The 16,658-nt window shown below is 48.4% G+C and overlaps 2 protein-coding genes across 11 annotated transcripts in view; one reads left to right on the plus strand and one right to left on the minus strand.

Annotated features, from left to right (window-relative positions):
• The window catches only part of LOC110283822 (ATP-binding cassette sub-family A member 17), a 94,970-nt gene extending 91,971 nt beyond the window's left edge, over positions 1 to 2,999 (minus strand). For all 5 annotated transcript variants that reach the window (XM_029471709.1, XM_021149351.1, XM_021149349.1 and 2 more), the window contains exon 1: positions 2,913 to 2,999. The gene's annotated coding sequence lies outside the window, so the exon portion shown is untranslated. The remainder of the gene's footprint in view (positions 1 to 2,912) is intronic.
• An 890-nt stretch (positions 3,000 to 3,889) lies between these two features.
• Positions 3,890 to 16,658, plus strand: part of Abca3 (ATP binding cassette subfamily A member 3) — a 57,796-nt gene continuing 45,027 nt past the window's right edge. The window contains exons 1-5 of one of the 6 annotated variants that reach the window (XM_029471085.1): positions 3,890 to 4,183; positions 10,211 to 10,283; positions 13,162 to 13,363; positions 14,879 to 15,015; positions 16,469 to 16,578. In XM_029471085.1, the coding sequence (XP_029326945.1) occupies positions 16,525 to 16,578 (54 nt within the window). In that variant the 5' untranslated portion in view covers positions 3,890 to 4,183; positions 10,211 to 10,283; positions 13,162 to 13,363; positions 14,879 to 15,015; positions 16,469 to 16,524. Of the gene's footprint in view, positions 4,184 to 8,075; positions 8,269 to 10,210; positions 10,284 to 13,161; positions 13,364 to 14,878; positions 15,016 to 16,468; positions 16,579 to 16,658 lie in introns of those variants that run through there. The other 5 variants (XM_021186035.2, XM_021186034.2, XM_029471087.1 and 2 more) reach the window with 5 other exon arrangements.

The raw sequence follows: 16,658 nt of genomic DNA on the forward strand, positions 1-16,658 counted from the left end.
GCTGCAGATAGGCATGCCATGACCTCGCCTATCCTTAAACAGGATGTCAAATGGAAAGATGTCCTAACTGGAAAATGGTATGGCCCAGATCCCGTTATTTCGAGATCCAGGGGAGCTGTTTGTGTTTTTCCACAAGGTCAAGAACACCCCATTTGGGTACCAGAGAAGCTGACGTGAAAATTGCTCCCCCCGACAGAGATATAGATTGTAATAGTTCCGGAAGGACATGTTTTTTAGCAGAGTGTTGGCAGGGTATACTGCTGTGGTTGTGAAACTTCCCACCTTTGTGCCTATAGTAGATTTTGAAATGTTTGCCACCTATGCCCATTGGTGCCCCTTGTATAAAGTTGTACAAGCTAATTTCTCTCAGTCTCTTGAACAGATTCGCCTCTTATCTGAGTAGGAAATTAGTTGGCTAAAGCAGAGCAGTTGTCCAGAAAGCTGCTCCTCCAGATTGCCAAACTCAACAGCACTCGACTGGAAGTCATCATGGGGGACTTCACCTCCTGGATCGCCAATGCCTTCTCATTTTTTAAGGCATGGGCAGGAATGTTGGCCCAGGGGGCAGTGGTCCTCCTGGGTTGTGTCTTTTGTATCTGACTATTGTGTCGATTCAAACGAGAGCATGCTCAGTATAAGGCAGTGGTGTACCAAGCATTGATGGCGCATCTCCCAATGTTTGGCTGGCCTCTTTAAAAATTAAGAGTTCGCCCTAGGTCATCTGGCAGTTGTAGTCACACGGATCCATGGTATCCAGTGACAGGCAACTTTCTTTATGCACAGACCAACCTAAGACATGGGGCCTGGAGGCGATAGGGTAACCCTAGGACGGGTAAGGCTGTGACATGAAAGGATCGACCTAAGACAGGAGCCATGGCCGATGGACAGACTTGCCCAGACCTAGTCCAGCATCATATTATTAAACAAAAAAGGGGCGATGTAGGCAGCCGGGCGCCTAAAAGATGGCGCCAGCCTCCGGTACACCGTCGCAGTAAACAACGCCACTGCGCAGGCGCTAGCCCGAATCTGGCACCAACCCCTCCCGAGCGGGTGCATACAAATCAAAGTGCCAGCAGACTGACCAATCCCAGGAGGACACATAGCTCTCCCCAGTGCTGGGGTGTATATAAGGAGTCCTCCCGGGGTTTCCAGGGTTCCCGTAGCAGCGAGGTGTTCCTGAAATAAAAAAGGCTGTTGAGAAGAATCCGACCATGTTGCATTTTTTCTTGCTGGACGAGGTGAGTGCAACACCCTGGGGTTTCATCAGCTCATGCAGATTGTACCACAATGGTAAGAAAACATACAGAACTTGTATCCTAAGGCAGGATGCCAAAAGTGTGGCTGTGAACTTGAGTACCACAAGAACTATACAAAGAGAATCTCTTGTGTGCTGTGTGAACGTATTCCTGTCTGTAAAATAATGCTGTTTAGCCAATGGGCTCAGACAGGATTATCTGGCAGAGAGAGAGAGAGAGAGAGAGAGAGAGAGAGATTGAGAGAGAGAGAGAGAGAGATGCAAATGTCACATGTCAAATTTACATCTATAGACAAATCTATATATTTACATAAACAGGTACAAAATTATAGAGAGAGTATTTACTGAACAAATGGCATGAGAAGAGAATAGCAGTTATTTTAAAAAGTGGCCTTTTGTTTTAAAATTTGAACAAGAATATATTTATATAATACTTGCTAAATTTTAAATTTGGGAATATACTAATCATCTATATGAAACACCTCTAAAGCTTCTAGATGATTAAAAGCTATGCAAATTACACTTGAAACAAGATAGAGATTCACACAAAGACCACTATGACAGTGCTGCTACAGTTTCTGTGCTACCTGGATATTTAATAGAACAAGCCTACATAACTCACTGACATAGTCAATGACATACACACATTCCCGTGCGATTGTGTTTAGATTAGTTTCAAATAACAGTATCTTCAGTTCTAACAATACACTGTTGAGGACTCTGAATTTGGTGTTAGATGGGTGTTTCAATACTTCCTTTTCCAGTTTCACCAGTACTCCTCAATACACAATAAAATGAGAACTTGACACCAGACACCTACTTTGTGAGATTCTGAGGAACACTCATCAGGAATGCTCTCCACCTCCCCTTTGCCTAAGGGAATTCTAAGTCACCCAGCTCTGTTCCTAGATTTAGTTCTACAGAACTAGGCTTAGGTTTGGAAAGGACTAAAGAATTGCAAGCATGGGTCCATTTAAGTTGGAAATGGCAAGTGCTGTTTTGAAAGAAAAGCGATTGAGTTTAACGTCCAGTTCCAGTCAGCCAGATTCATACACCTCCTATCATGAAATAGAGAATGGGAGAGACATTTGGGGTTGGAAGGATGATGGAGAGAAAGTCTTTGGGGACAAAGTCTTTTGGAGATGTTTACAGCACACCAATAATCCAAATCCCCACCTTGCTTTAATTGCCCCCCCCCGTTCCCCACAACACACCACTACATGCTTGTTACAACAGGCATATGCTGCCATTTAAGTGCCAGACATGATGATAATCACTTAAGCATGCACTTTTCTCATTTCACTTTGGAAAAAAAGTGGTGGTTGGGAGGGAACAGCAACCTTTGAATAGGCTATTACTACCATTTCAATTTTAGGAATGAGAATTTAAGATTCTGGAAAGTGCAATGACTTGAATACACTAGTGAAGGACTCAAGACCTGAAGCCAGGTCTTTGAGACTCCCTTATTCGGCAAACTTGACTAGAGCATTTCTGGACAAGGTGTTCTAGGACCCCAGGGAATTGACCATGTGCCAGGCAAGGGCTCTTTTCTTAGGGAGCCCATCTTCTGGTTAGCCATACAGGACCCTAGAGAGCTCGAGAGGTTATGACCACAGTGTAACTGGCATTGATTCGGAAGTCAGGATCCCAGGGTTACCTTAGGGCTAGGCAGGTCTGGTCCGCGGGGAGGGCTGCGCCTCACTCACCGCAGGCACCTAGTCCGTGGCCACGGGCACTGAAGGATCCGCTGGATCGCCCGCGACGACTGTTGGCCCCGCGACACTGCCACGCGCACGCTCAACCCCACCCGCTTCTCCCGGGCGGCCGCGCGGCTGCACAGGCTGCAGCAACCTGTGATTCCAATGCCATTCCCTCCTGCCTGGGCCGAGGGCACACAGATGTTCGCATCCTACAGTCTGAAGGAACCACAACCCCCTCCCACCTCTATGCTTGTCTACTGCCTGAAGAAATCCTAGTGCCCCAATCTCCTGTCCGAGGGAACTCTACCGCCCAAGAGACCCCGACGCCCCTGCCTTCTGCCTGAGGAGACCCAGATCCCTGAGAACCCCTGACTGTATTCTCCTAGTGGTGCTGCTGGGCTGGACTGTGACTTTCCCATTCCTAGCGGCGGGCTGTCGCCTCTGAAAGGTTCCTAGACCTAACCTCACTAGGGCTTGGGTTCCTCCTGCTGAGGCGAGAGCAGCAAGTAGCACTTTCTCTTGGTGACAGGAGTGAGATGGGGAGAGAGCGCTGAGGAGAAAGAGGAACTTGAATCCTGCTGCGAAAGTGAGTGAGATTCTTGATGTTACAGCCTCAACTGCTTTGAAACACATTTGTCCAGAGATGAGCTTCAGGCCAGCGACCCCGGGGCTCAGAACCCCAAACTAACGCCTACTGCTTGCTGGACGCGACCAGTGGCGTGCTGCACGATCAGTGGCGGATGCGGAGAAAACCCGCAGGGACAACCCATCACGCACGCTCACCCCACCCTACACGCGCTTGCCCACTGGAGGTGCGACCTGCGTGGAGTACTGCGCAGACGCACGATCCGGAATGTTGAACTGGGAGGGGTGCACGCGCTACGCAGAGCGCCCTCTGTCGGAGCTGGGCAACATGTGCCAGGCACTGCGCAGACGCTGAATCCAGAGCCTAGGCGAGGCTGAGCCGGCCGGGGGCAACCCCGGGGCACCTGCAGGGGCGGCCCAGTGCGCACGCGCGCTCCGACGCGCGCCCCCCTCCAGGAGCCGGAGCTTCCTGGTGCGTTCTTCCACCCGCGCCTGTCGCAGGCGCATCCTCTCTGCCCCGCCGCCTCAGTAGTCAGCTTCGGCCGCAACCGCCCCAGCAAGGCTGGAGCAGGACCGGGAATCTAAGGGAGGGAACCTGACGAGAGAGCTGCGCAGACCGCCGCCAGCCTGGCGCTGAGGGTCGGTGAGTGTCACTAGGACTTGTCACTCGCGCGCTAGCTCGGGGCTCTGAGATTTCCCGTCCTTGCCCGGGTCTCCACTCTGCCAGCGGGCAGCGCCCCAACCTGGGGCCTCCCGAGTCCCTGCCTACCGCCGGGACCTGCCAGCTCGCGGACTGACCCTTCGTATTGCTGCAGGTGTAGATGTCTTGGCGTCCTCATGCTGGGTGTGTCCCCGCTACAGCGGGGTCGCTGGGCTCGCAGGAACCCGCACAGACCGCTGGGTCGTTACGGGGTCTATTGTGCGGGCCTGGCAGGTGGACAGACAGCCGCCGCCCTCAGGCGCTTTGCGGGCTGCGACACAGCAGGCCGGCGGAATGCTCCAGGCTCAACCGGCCAGTGCTGGTCCTGGATGGAATTCCTCCCAGTTCTTCAAGCTTCAGCATCTTCGTTTTCACGAACTTTAACGTAGGGTTCAAGGGGTGCTTTGATAGGGGTTGAAGTTGGCGAAGCCCTCAGTGTGCAAGACAGAACTCGGAAGGGGGAACCACAGCAACTACAGCAACTGTGCCCTGGTCAAGTGTCTCGGTGTTGGGTGTTGGTGCTCAGAACGACCGGCCCCGAACTTCGACTAGTTCCTGGGGGTCAGGGCTCCAGCCTGGGTACCAGGTTCCTGGTACTGCATGCTTGAGCTTTCCCTGTGTGTGGCCCATTTGGGCTTTGTCTTAAAGGGTATTTCTGTCTGTCCCTTTGCCTCCAGGCCTGAACAGTTCTTGTATCATAAAAAGGGACTTGGTGTTTGTAACGTGAGGAGCACTCAGGAAATGCTCTCCCAATGAGTGACTGGGGCTTTGTAGTAACAATGTGGAGACCCAGGAAAGGCTTAAGGAATTGAATTCTGCCCCTGTCTCCTAAGCAGCCTTATTTCATTCAGAGAGTTTTGGTGTTGCCATTTGTAAGCTTGAAAAGACTGAAACCATTTTAGAAAGCTTGCCTCGTGGGAAGTAAGAGAAGGGGTGGGGAGAGGGAAAGTTGATTTAAAAAAAAAAATGAGTGCCATGGGAATCCCCCTCACCCACATTGGTTTGAATTGAGCCCTTGCAAACAGATAATATCTTCCTCTAGGGCAGGTGGCATTCCACCATTCTGACAGAACAGCCTTTTGGAGCATGACCAGGTAGCTGGAGTTCTTTTTAACAAGCCACTAACTTTCCCTGTTACAGGCTGTCACATAGAAACTATTTTGACTTGGTCTTAACTGGGAAGGCCTTAGTTTGGCCTTTGTGGACTTTATGGTTTCTCCTTCAGCCCTGCTTCTGGCAATTGGCAGAAGGTTCCTTTGATACACTGTCTGCCTAGAGCCACGTTCTAGAACTCTCAGGTATGTTCATCAGCCTTCTAATGCGCAAGGCTCCAGGCATGATTCTGAGTCACCAGATGATCCCTGCCCGTAGAGATCTTCAGATGGCACTAATTTACTCACAAGAAAGTGGCTTCAAACAGAAGCAGACCTGGCCAAATGGGTCAGGAGTTAAGGTGTCTAACAATCAAACCCTACAGGTTGAGTTAGATCCCAGTGTCTCACAAGATAACAGAGGACCAACTGCAGCAAGTCGTCCTTGACCTCCACACAGACACCATGGCATATGCATGCCCACCACCACAGCACAGAGAAATAAGTGCTGTGATTGGTTTTTATTAAAGAATGGGCTAAGTGGTACAGGACACATCCAAAATAGGTGCCACCCGTGTCTAAAGGAGTAGGAGAGCTGAACTGAGAATGAGAGATAGAATTGTTCCAGAGAAATGTTCCTGTGCCCAGTCAGAGCCTACAGTCTTCATGGGTAGGCCTCAGACTGAAGTTTCTATCTGAAAACACCTCTAGCAGGTTCTGCTTTGCAGTTAAGATGAAGAACTTCTGCTTATCAGAGGCAGCATTCACAGGGCCTGGCTCTGAAGTGGGCTAGGAAATGATGGGGTCTCATCAGTTAGAGCAGTATGTTGGATGATACTCTCAGCAGACTGAAGTGCTGAAGGCCCATTCTGTGTGTGGAGTGAAAGGCCTGTGGCCCATCCCTGCATCAGTGCCATTCCCTGGGAATAGCACCAGGCCTGGCGTCAACAGGCCAGTGGTCACCTTTGCAGAAGCTGTAATGAGCTCCTTGCTGCTGCACTTGTTACTGAACATCCATGGTTACCTCTCTGGGGACGCCTGTTGCTTCATGACCTCACTCCCCATGCCTAGGAGGGCAGAAAAGATGGCTATCCAGGGAATGGGACCGAGGCTGTAGCATGGGAATTAGGCAGGAAAGCAAGCAACAGCACGCATTTTGTAGAATTCTTTTTGTAGAGCCTGCTTTGGGACACATCTTTTGCCTGAAATACACCTTGGTGATTCTTACCAAGAGCTTCCAATTCTAAGGGAGACCCACTGTTTTCAGCTCTGGATAAAGCAGGGAACGATGAGTTCCAGAAACTGCACTTCTCTACCTGGGCCTGCAGAACGGATCACCCAGTTTTAGACTCAGGCTCTAGATCAGAAGCTGTGGTTTGCAGGCTGTACTCACCCAACCCACATAAAGGCCACTGTGTAAACAGGTCATCCCGGTGCTTCCTCTTGTGTGCTGCTGTGTAGAAAAGAGTTTGAGAGTGTCCGTGTGTGAGTGTGTGTGTCCATGTGTGTCCGTGTGTGTCATCTGATAATGAATCCTGACAAATGAATCTAGAAATATAGATGAATATGGACCTTTTTAAAAGACATGAGGTGAGGCCCTGTGATAGTGACACAGGCCTTTAATCCCAGCACTCGGGAGGCAGAGGCAGGCGGATTTCTGAGTTCCAGGCCAGCCTGGTCTACAGAGTGAGTTCCAGGTCAGCTAGGGCTACATAGAGAAACCCTGTCTCAAACAAACAAGAGAGATAAGAGGCAAAGTTAACATGATTAAAATCTTCCAACATTATTTTTTTCTTTTTTTTAATATTTTTATTAGGTATTTTCCTCATTTACATTTCCAATGCTATCCTAAAAGTCCCCCATACCCNCCCCGCCACTCCCCTACCCACCCACTCCCACTTTTTGGCCCTGGCATTCCCCTGTACTGGGGCATATAAAGTTTGCAAGTCCAATGGGCCTCTCTTTCCAGTGATGGCCGACTAGGCTATCTTTTGATACATATGCAGCTAGAGTCAAGAGCTCCGGGGTACTGGTTAGTTCATAATGTTGTTCCACCTATAGGGTTGCAGATCCCTTTAGCTCCTTGGGTACTTTCTCTAGCTTCTCCATTGGGGGCCCTGTGATCCATCCAATAGCTGACTGTGAGCATCCACTTCTGTGTTTGCTAGGCCCATTATTAATAAGACAAACAATTATAGTATAAATATAGTATAAACAAGCCCTGTACATTGAAAGCCGTGAGGTCAGGCTCATCGCTGTAGTGACGCCTGAGTCCTAGCATTTGAAACCTGGTTCTAGGTCTGTCTGTTTCAGAAACCAACTGCTGTTGAGTGTACAAATAAACAGGACACACCTGCGAGGGCACAGACCTGCGCTTGGGTCTGAGCTCATTTACCTGCCATGCAAATGCTCTGGGTGGATGCAGGCTGGGAAAACGGAAAAGCACAAATTCTGGCCTTGAATGGTTTTTGGCCTAGATCTGCAGATGTGACACTCAGATAGCATCCGTGGTAGCAGAATATAATTATTAACAATCTTATGCTTACCAGCTTTGAACATTGATTAACTTCACATGCCAACTGAAGCTTCCCCTCTCTCTTCTCCCAGTCCCTTCCTCCCCACCCCTGCCAGCTGCCCCTCCTCCCTTTCCCTTCGGAACCAGGGAAGCCGTCCTTGGATATCAATCAGTCTTGGAATACTAAGTTGCAGTAAGACTAGGTGTGTCTCCTCCTACTGCGGCTAGACAAGGCTGCCCAGTTAGGGGAAAGGGATCTAAAGGCAGGCAGCAGAGTCAGAGCCCTTACCTCCGCTGTTAGAGGGTCCCACACGAAGACCAGACTACACAGCTGTAATGTAATGTATGTGCAGAGGGCCTACGTCAGGCCCACGCAGCCTCTCCGGTGGGCAGTTAATCTCTGTGAGCCCCTATTGACCCAGGTTAGTTGATTCTGTGGGACTTGTGATGCTGCTTATCAGCTTTTTGTTGCTGTTGTAAATACTTGAGGCAGTTTTTATCTAAAAGGCGTATTTTGGCTCGTAGTCTTACAGGTCTCAGCCCATGGCCAGTTGGCCCGTAGCTTTGACGCTTAGTAAGGTAGCACACAGTGGTGAGGGACCTGGAGCCGATGAAAGCTGCAGACACCATGGTTGGATCCCTAGAGTTCTCAAAGGGGTTACAGCAGTGTGAGACCTCCTATCAGGCCCTCACCTATTAACATTTCTACCAATAGTACCAAGCTAGGGACTCTGCCTTTAACATATGAGTCTTTATAGGACACTTGAGACACTGACCACAGCTCATCAATGTTCAGACATTCTCACTAGTATGCTGGGTTTCGCATGGGTTCTTTGAAAGTTCTAATTCTCATGCCTTGTTACCTTTCCCTTCCTGAGTATGGGGGTTTGGTGAGGGAGAGATTTTTTTCAAGGAGGATGTGTCCATAGATTTGTATTTGTGTGTGTGGTTGGGGTGTGTGTCTTTGTTTGTGTTTGTATGTGTGGTGTTTGTGTGTCTGTGTGTGTAGTATGTGTGTGTGTGGTGCAGAGGTGTATGTGTATAGTATGTGGGTAGGGGTGGAGGGTGGTGGTTGGGGGGTGTGTGTGACGTGTGTAGTATAGTTCGTGTATGGTACGGGGGTGTGGTTGGTGTGTGTGTGTAGTGTGTGTCTGTGTGTATATGTGTAGTATGTGTATGTTTGTAGTGTGTGTAGTGTGTTTGTGGAGTGTGTGGGGTGTATGTGGGGTGTGTGGGGTGTGTGTGGGGTGTTTGTGTGTGTGTGTGTGTGTGTGTGTGTGTAGGCCAGAGGTCATCGGTGGTGTTTTCTTCTATTGCTTGCTACCTCATTTTTTGAGACAGGACCGTGACTGGACCTGCACCTCACTAGTCTAGCTGTCTTTATGCCCCCATCCTCCATTGGTTTCCACTCCAGCACTGGGTTATGGACACCTATTCTCGTGTACAGCTTTTTGCATGGGTGCGTGGGTTCCAAACTGGGGTCCTTCTATTTATGTAGCAGGCAGTTTACCCAGTGACATCTCCTCAGCCTGAATATGTTTATACCTTTTTTAAAGATTTGTTTTTATTTTACTTGTATGAATATTTGTCTATGTATATACATGTGCATCATGTGTACCCGTGGTAGCCAGAACCTGCATCAGCCCACCTAGAACCAGAGTTACAGAACAGTAACTGTTCCAGCTGCCACGTGGATGCTGGGAACCTAACCTGGTCCTTTGCAAAAGCAGTCAGTGCTCCTGACTGCGGAATCAGCTCTCTGGCCCCTGTTTCTTTAAAGGCTATTTCACATATTACTTTCACACAGTTATTTGTTATTTTACATTTTTTAGAGGTCTCAGGGTTTGGAAATTTCATAAAAGAAAGCCACACGCCCTCCTTTTTAAATTGGCCAGTAAGTTCCAAGCTAGCTTGTGAACTCTGTGTCCCCACTTCCCAGATACCTATGAAGTTTGTAAAGCTTTGGTCAGTCTCTTGTGACACATTTTATTACTTTTGTTTCTGCAGTGTGTATATGTGCCTGAGTGGGGAAATCGAAGGACAGTGTCTGAGAGTCAGTTCTGTCCATCTAGCACAGGTTCCTGAGGTCTGAGCGGGTCCCCCGGGGTTGGCAGCAAGCACCTTTAAATTCCGTGCTGTCTTACCTGCTCCGTCTCTTTTTAAAAACCACATCCATGACACTTTTTAAAAAGGTATCTTGAATATGGAAATGTTACACCTGGGATGCTTAAGTAAACTCCCAAGACCTGCCTGGCCACCACCTGTGCCACAGGCCCTTCCTTAGGATGCCACAGCCATTGCCTCACGACCGGGAAACCCAGAGTGCATCCATGTATTAAATACAGCTTTTTTTCTTATTTTTAGAGAATACAAGAAAATTGCTCACTGTCCCTCCACTGTGATGTACTGTCTTGTTCATTCTGCTTGGAAACAACTGGTAAGGTTCACAGATGAGGGCCAGACCCTAAAAATGTACCTTTTAGCCTCCCTTTTATTTGATTATATGTGCATCTGCACATATAATCATCTTGGTTGATATAGTTCATCCACAGATTCCATTGCATTTGACATTTTCCAATGTTTAAATCGCCTCAGAAAAAAAAGATCATGAACAAAGTCAGAAGTAGCAGAAAACCACATATGCTTCAGCGGCTAGAATTGTACCCTATAACTCTTTCCTGGGGCCTTATATCTGCTCAGCACAGTGGTACATGATTTAATGCTACACTTCAGAGGTAGAGGCGTATGGATCTAGCCTGGCTCTGGAGGCTATTCTGGTGTACATAGCAAGTTCTAGGACAGCCAAGTTACATACTAGGCAGACCCTATAAGTAGCAGCAGCAGCAGCAGCCGCCGCCACCTCAGTCTGCTTTCATCTCTGTCTCATTGTTCGCTACTGTCAGGTACATGTCCATGTTCAGGGTAACGGAATGTTTCTCACAAATGTCCCTTCATTTTTCCATGATCCTCCTGTGACCCCTCAGTGATAAAGCAACTTGAGCACCGTGGTCAGCCAGCCCTCTGTCTGTCTTACTTTCTGTCCTGTATACATACAGCTAATTCCTGTCTACTCCAGGATTTTATTTGGAAGCATTAGGCCATGTGGCCTTGTTGGAGAGGATGTGACCTTGTTGGAGGAAGTGTGTCACTGGGGGTGGGCTTTGATGGTTAAGAAGCTCAAGCCAGGCCCAGTGGCTTACTCTCTCTTCTGCTGCCTGTTGATCCAGATGTAGGACTCTTGGCTCCTTCTCCAGCACCATATCTGCCTGTATGTCACCATGCTTCCTCCATGATGATAATGGACTAAACTTAGGCCTGTAAGCTGGCCGCAGTTAAATACTTTCCTTTGTAAGAGTTACTATGGCCATGGTGTCTCTTCAAAGCAATGGAAACCTTGACTAAACTGTCTTGACCTAATATCCAACAATTATAAGAGAGACAAGTATTTACAGACTGTAAACTCCTTGGATTAAGAGCATTATTGTATCCATTGGTAAATCCTTACGTAGCGTGTTGTACCCATCACAGCGAACATTTGGCAAATGTTCATTGAAAGAATAATGTTTTGGTTTTGTATTCTAAAAAGCCACAGATTCTGTCAGCAAATATTAACTAAGTACATTCAGTGCACATTCAGTGGGTGCACACAGACCTTTGGTCCTGGCTTGCTGCTGGGAATTCTCCAGACTGATAATCAGATGTTTTCCTAAGAGCATCTTAAGTAGGGCAAAGTAGCTCCTCATGCTGAAGGAAGGGCACCGAGAATGGCCACCGATGTGAAACACTGTGGCTGTCAGTCTCTTTGCACAACCTCACGGCCTACTCATGGCCTTATTAAGGTCCCTGTCCTCTCATCGCTGTGACTTTGTGAAGGGAAGTGCACCAGTGCTGGGCACAAACCCAGGGCCGGGCACCAGCTCCCTGTCACTGGTTTTTTAGCCCCTCAGTACCCTCAACACCAAGCTTACAAACCTTTATGTGGCACCAAGAAATCAGATGACAGAGCTCAGGGAAGCTGCCATGGTGGGTAAGTGGTAGAGTTCTTGCCTGGTGTGCATGGGGCCCTGGTTTCAATCCGGGCACTGACTGGGGTTCTTCCAGCTCGCTGTGAGCAGATGCACCACAGTGCTCATGGGCTGGCACAACCATCTTGACAGGACTCCTACAACCTGCCAACAGGGTTTTCAGAAATCAGCCCTTGCCTTATACCCATTTGATTGCCCACTTCGAATACAAACATTGAAATACTCATTGCCTTGTGCAATATTTGATATTTTAACCAAGAACAAGCAAGGCTTTGGGAGCAGGGCGGGGGGGGGGGGACTGCCTTCTCCTTTTGATTGTTTCCTCAGGAGTTAGCTGAGCCCTCTTCAGTTGGACATTCTCAGAGGATTCTTGTAAGGGGTGGGGAGCTAAAGTGACCCAGTGAGTCTTGCTGCTTACCTTAGAGTATCTGGCTCTTGTCCCCTCCCCGAGGCCAGCCTCAGGTCCCAGCCACTGCCACTTCTGAGGACTCTCTGTTAAGGAGCTTTAACTTCCTTCCCTTGCATACATTGACTTTCGTAACCAGGAAGTGCTCCAGATTTTGTAATTCTAGGATCTCCTTTAGATGCCTTTGCTCAAACAGAACATGCGCAAGTGCAAATATGCCTTCACTGAGATTTCAGATAAGGCTTAGCGAGGACAAAGCCGTAAGCAGGGTGTTGGGGGGCAATGGGAGCAAATTAAAGCAGTAAAGAGGAGGTGGGACTGACTTTAAGGTCACACTCCAGAAGCGACACAGAAAAACGTTAGGAGGATGTTCACTGAGTCTAGAATATGGAAGATACGTATTTTTTACTTTATCTATAAATGTATAATGTATCTATAATATATGTCCTATATATAAAAGATAGAGGCTTAGACAGGCTGAGGTTCAAGCATTGACACTGCTTACTTTGCAGTTTGCTCTTGGTCAGTATTTTCCTTTGTTCTCCATCTGTCAAGGATGATAATACTCGGAGCCAGAGCCAGATCAGTAGCCATGAGCATACAATGCCAGGCACCACTGTTTCTATGAACCCTGTAGCTCTGCACCTCTCCGGTGTCAGAGCTGTTCTGTTTTAGTGGTATTCTTTACTGAGTGTCGCTGGGGGCCTTGAACCAGGCTCTTGTGAATGTTAGGCAAGTGCCCTACCGCTGATCTATACTCCCTGGTCCCTAAGAAACAAAGTCGGAACTCATGGTTTCCACAGGCTCTCTTGGTTTCTAACTTGGAAAAAGGTGTTTAATGGTTATTTTTCAAATTATGCTGAAGCACCCTTCATCTACCAAAGGTGCCAGCACATCATGCCCATGAGCCCCAGGTCCCTCCAGATGTCCCTGGAGATCTCAGCGTTCCTGCTCCCTAGGGCTGTTGCTTCTGTCCAGGGGACCACTGGCTCCACCCCAGGGTCATCTGTGTAGAACTGCCACCGCCAGGCCACTTCACCCGCAGCCTTGCAGTGACACCTTCAGCCAACCTTTCCTGGAACTCAGGTCAGTTTCTGGTGCTGCTTCTGCAGTCTGCCTAGTGGGCGGTGAACTGGGCGTCCTTTGCCACTCTGGGCTTGAAAGGAGTGGGAATAAGCAAGAGAGTGTTTATATTCTGCGACGATAACCAAAAAAGGGAACTGTCTATGTCGTTAACCAGGATATTTTTCTTTCCTTTTGAGACAGGGTTTCGTGTAGCTCAGGTTGGCCTTGAACTGTGTTGTGGAGGAGGATGACCTTGAACTCTCCTTCGTCCTGCCTGCTAGGTGCTAAGAGCCCGGGCATTTGCCACCGTGCCCGGTGTGTACAGTATATTCAGTTGAGCCCAGAGTGTCCTGCTTCCCATTCTGCCAACTGAGCTATACCTGACCCTGAAAGCCTTTCTTTCGAACTGTGACCTTTTTATATCCCTTTCTGGTGGAGGGAGAAAGTTCAGCTCAGTCAAGTGAGCCACCGGCCTGGGTTGGCGTTAACTGGAGCCTCCTGATCTCTTGTAGCTGCACTGTTTATGGAAACCTTTCATAAACACAGATCTGCAGTAATGATATGGCTTAGTGGGTAAAGGCACTGCAGGTGACCTGATGACCTGAGTCTGACCTCTGGAACCCACATGGATGGGAAGAACTGACCCCCTAAGTTGTCTTCTGACCCACATCTACAAACAGTACGCACATAGAATAAATAAATAACTCAGAATGTCATAACATTAAAAATTTAAAATAACCACAGGTCTTACCAAATCATTAACTCATTGCTCTTTATCAATCATCTACCGTTGTCTTTAAGACTTTATTGATAGGAGGTTTGTTGTGTGGGTTTTGGTGGTTGTGGGTCCTTGTTGTCTTTGTTGTTTTGTTTTGGTTTTTTTTTGGTTTTTCGAGACAGGGTTTCTCTGTATAGCTCTGGCTGTCCTGGAACTCACTTTGTAGACCAGGCTGGCCTCGAACTCAGAAATCCGCCTGCCTCTGCCTCCCGAGTGCTGGGATTAAAGGCGTGCGCCACCACTCCCAGCTGTCTTTGTTGTTTTTGTTGTTGTTTCCAGACAAGATCTCACTATGTAGCCCTGACTGGCCTGAAATTCATGGTGATCTACCTGCTTCTGTCTCCACCTCTCAAGTGCTGAAATTAAAGGCATACCCCACTGCTCCTGGCCAGGTGGAGTTTTTGTTTTTTGGTGGTTTTGAGACAGGGTTCAAACTGATACAGATCCACCTGCCTCTGCCTCCAAAGCGCTAGGCCTAGAGATGTGCACAGCCACTGCCTGGCTAGGGCTTAGCTCTTCACCCAATGTGCTCTGGAGTCTCCAGCTGCTGCGTTAGAAGCAGGTTAGCTTTTGCACATTAATGAGTGACTCATGAATTATCTGTGAGCCTTCATCTGACTGAGAGCTGCTGTTTGGTTAATATTAGCCATGAACATAGAGCTGCTGAACTAAACATAAACTGTCCACGTGAGTCACCAGGCTTGTCCCCATGTGGAGAGGCTGATCTGGGAAGTGCTTTCTCTGCTTTCTGCTCTCAGGAACCCCCGGGGCTTCCTTCACCTTCTGTCTCTTCCAGTTGTCACACCTGACTTCCATTCTTTGACGAATGGGACCCTCCTGATTGGGTGTTGCCGGCTTTACCTGAGTTTATTCAGACCACCCACTTCTCCATCAGGTTAGCAGCTCAAGGTCTCTGCTTTTTATCTTTGAAATGCAGTAAAACTTGTTTCAGTATGAAAGCATACATTTTGTTTTTGCTATCATTCATGTTTGATAAACTCTTAGCAGATTTTTCCCTCTAGTTGTGTGTGCCAGAATTAACTGTTTACATTTATCTGTAAAATAGGAGAGATGCTTTTAGGACACATTTTCTCATGCCAGATGTGATGACATGTGCCTATAATTCTGTCAGGAGGCTGAGGCAGAGGCTCACTAAGAGGGCAAGAGTAGCCTGAGCTTCTTAGTGAGTTTGAGACCAGCCTGGGCTACCTGCCAAGACCCTATCTCAGTAACGGCGATGTGAAGGAGAGAGGGGCTGGCCACGTGTAGTGAAGATTTGGGTTTCAATATTTGTAATAATAATGAGAGGAAAAACTGGCTAGTAGATTCAAAAGAGGATTGATTGTTTCACTTGTACAACTGCCTGAGCCGCTGGGTTCCTGGGTCAGCAAAGCCATCGAAAGCCCCAGTCCTAGGCCTCCGCTTCTCTGTCCCTCAAGTCTTAAAAACCACCTGTAGCCAAGACACTAAGTTGAGTTGTCTTGTTTTTAGTTGGTTAATTTAGTGCATGTGTACACACATACATATCATGATACAGGTATGGAAGTCAAAGGATAATTTTTAGTTCTCTTTTACCTTCACCTGTGTCCCAGGAGTCAAACTGGTTGTCAAGTGTGGCTGCAAACACTTTTCCCTCTCTGGCCCTGAGTTTTATTGTACTGGTTTTATATTGTGTAAGAATAAAGCCAGTCGCCGGGCAGTGGTGGAACGCACCTTTAATCCCAGCACTCGGGAGGCAGAGGCAGGAGGATTTCTGAATTCGAGGCCAGCCTGGTCTACAGAGTGAGTTCCAGGACAGCCAGGGCTACACAGAGAAACCCTGTCTCAAAAACCAAAAACGAAAGAATAAAGCCAGTCAAGGCTGGGAGTTCTGTAAGCCAGACATTTTGCTATATAATGGGACTTGCATAGTAACTAAAGCACCTGAGTCGTGTGGGTCAGATACTGAATACCACGACAGCAGTGGCGAGCCACAGAGCATGGTGCTGGGTGGGCAAGGGGTCTCAGTGGGTAAAGGCATTGTTCTCCAAGCCTGAGAACCAGAGCTGGACCCTCCAAACCCATGTACTGGGAAGGAGAGAACAAACCCCACCAGGACAAGTTGTCTGTCCTCTGACCTCCACAGCTACGCCAGGGCACTTGTAAGTGCACACATGCATGCACACAAAAATAAATAAATAACATGCAATGAAGCATGCCGAGAAAAGAAACACAGCAGTTGCCCCAGAGTGCTTTCCTCTAAGGGCGTGTTCAGGTTTCAGGTCGCAGAGAGGAAGGTGAGGGAATATGGAGGAAAGGGCCTGTAGCGATTCCCCAGGTAACCATGCTCTGTTTCCATGGCACTCCAGTTGTCCATCTTTAAGTCTCGATCTCTGGTTGGTGTTGGCACTGTGCCAGCAGGAAGATGGCAGTGCTGCGGCAGCTCACCCTCCTACTCTGGAAGAACTATACCCTGAAGGTGAGTGCAGACCCAAGGAAAGGTGGCCGTCGTCCAGCCAGTCCCCAGGGAGAGCCCGAGGGTGGAGCGCTTGTGGATGT

The sequence above is a fragment of the Mus caroli genome, chromosome 17 (genome assembly GCF_900094665.2).
Source record: "Mus caroli chromosome 17, CAROLI_EIJ_v1.1, whole genome shotgun sequence".
NCBI classification, from domain to species: Eukaryota; Metazoa; Chordata; class Mammalia; order Rodentia; family Muridae; genus Mus; species Mus caroli.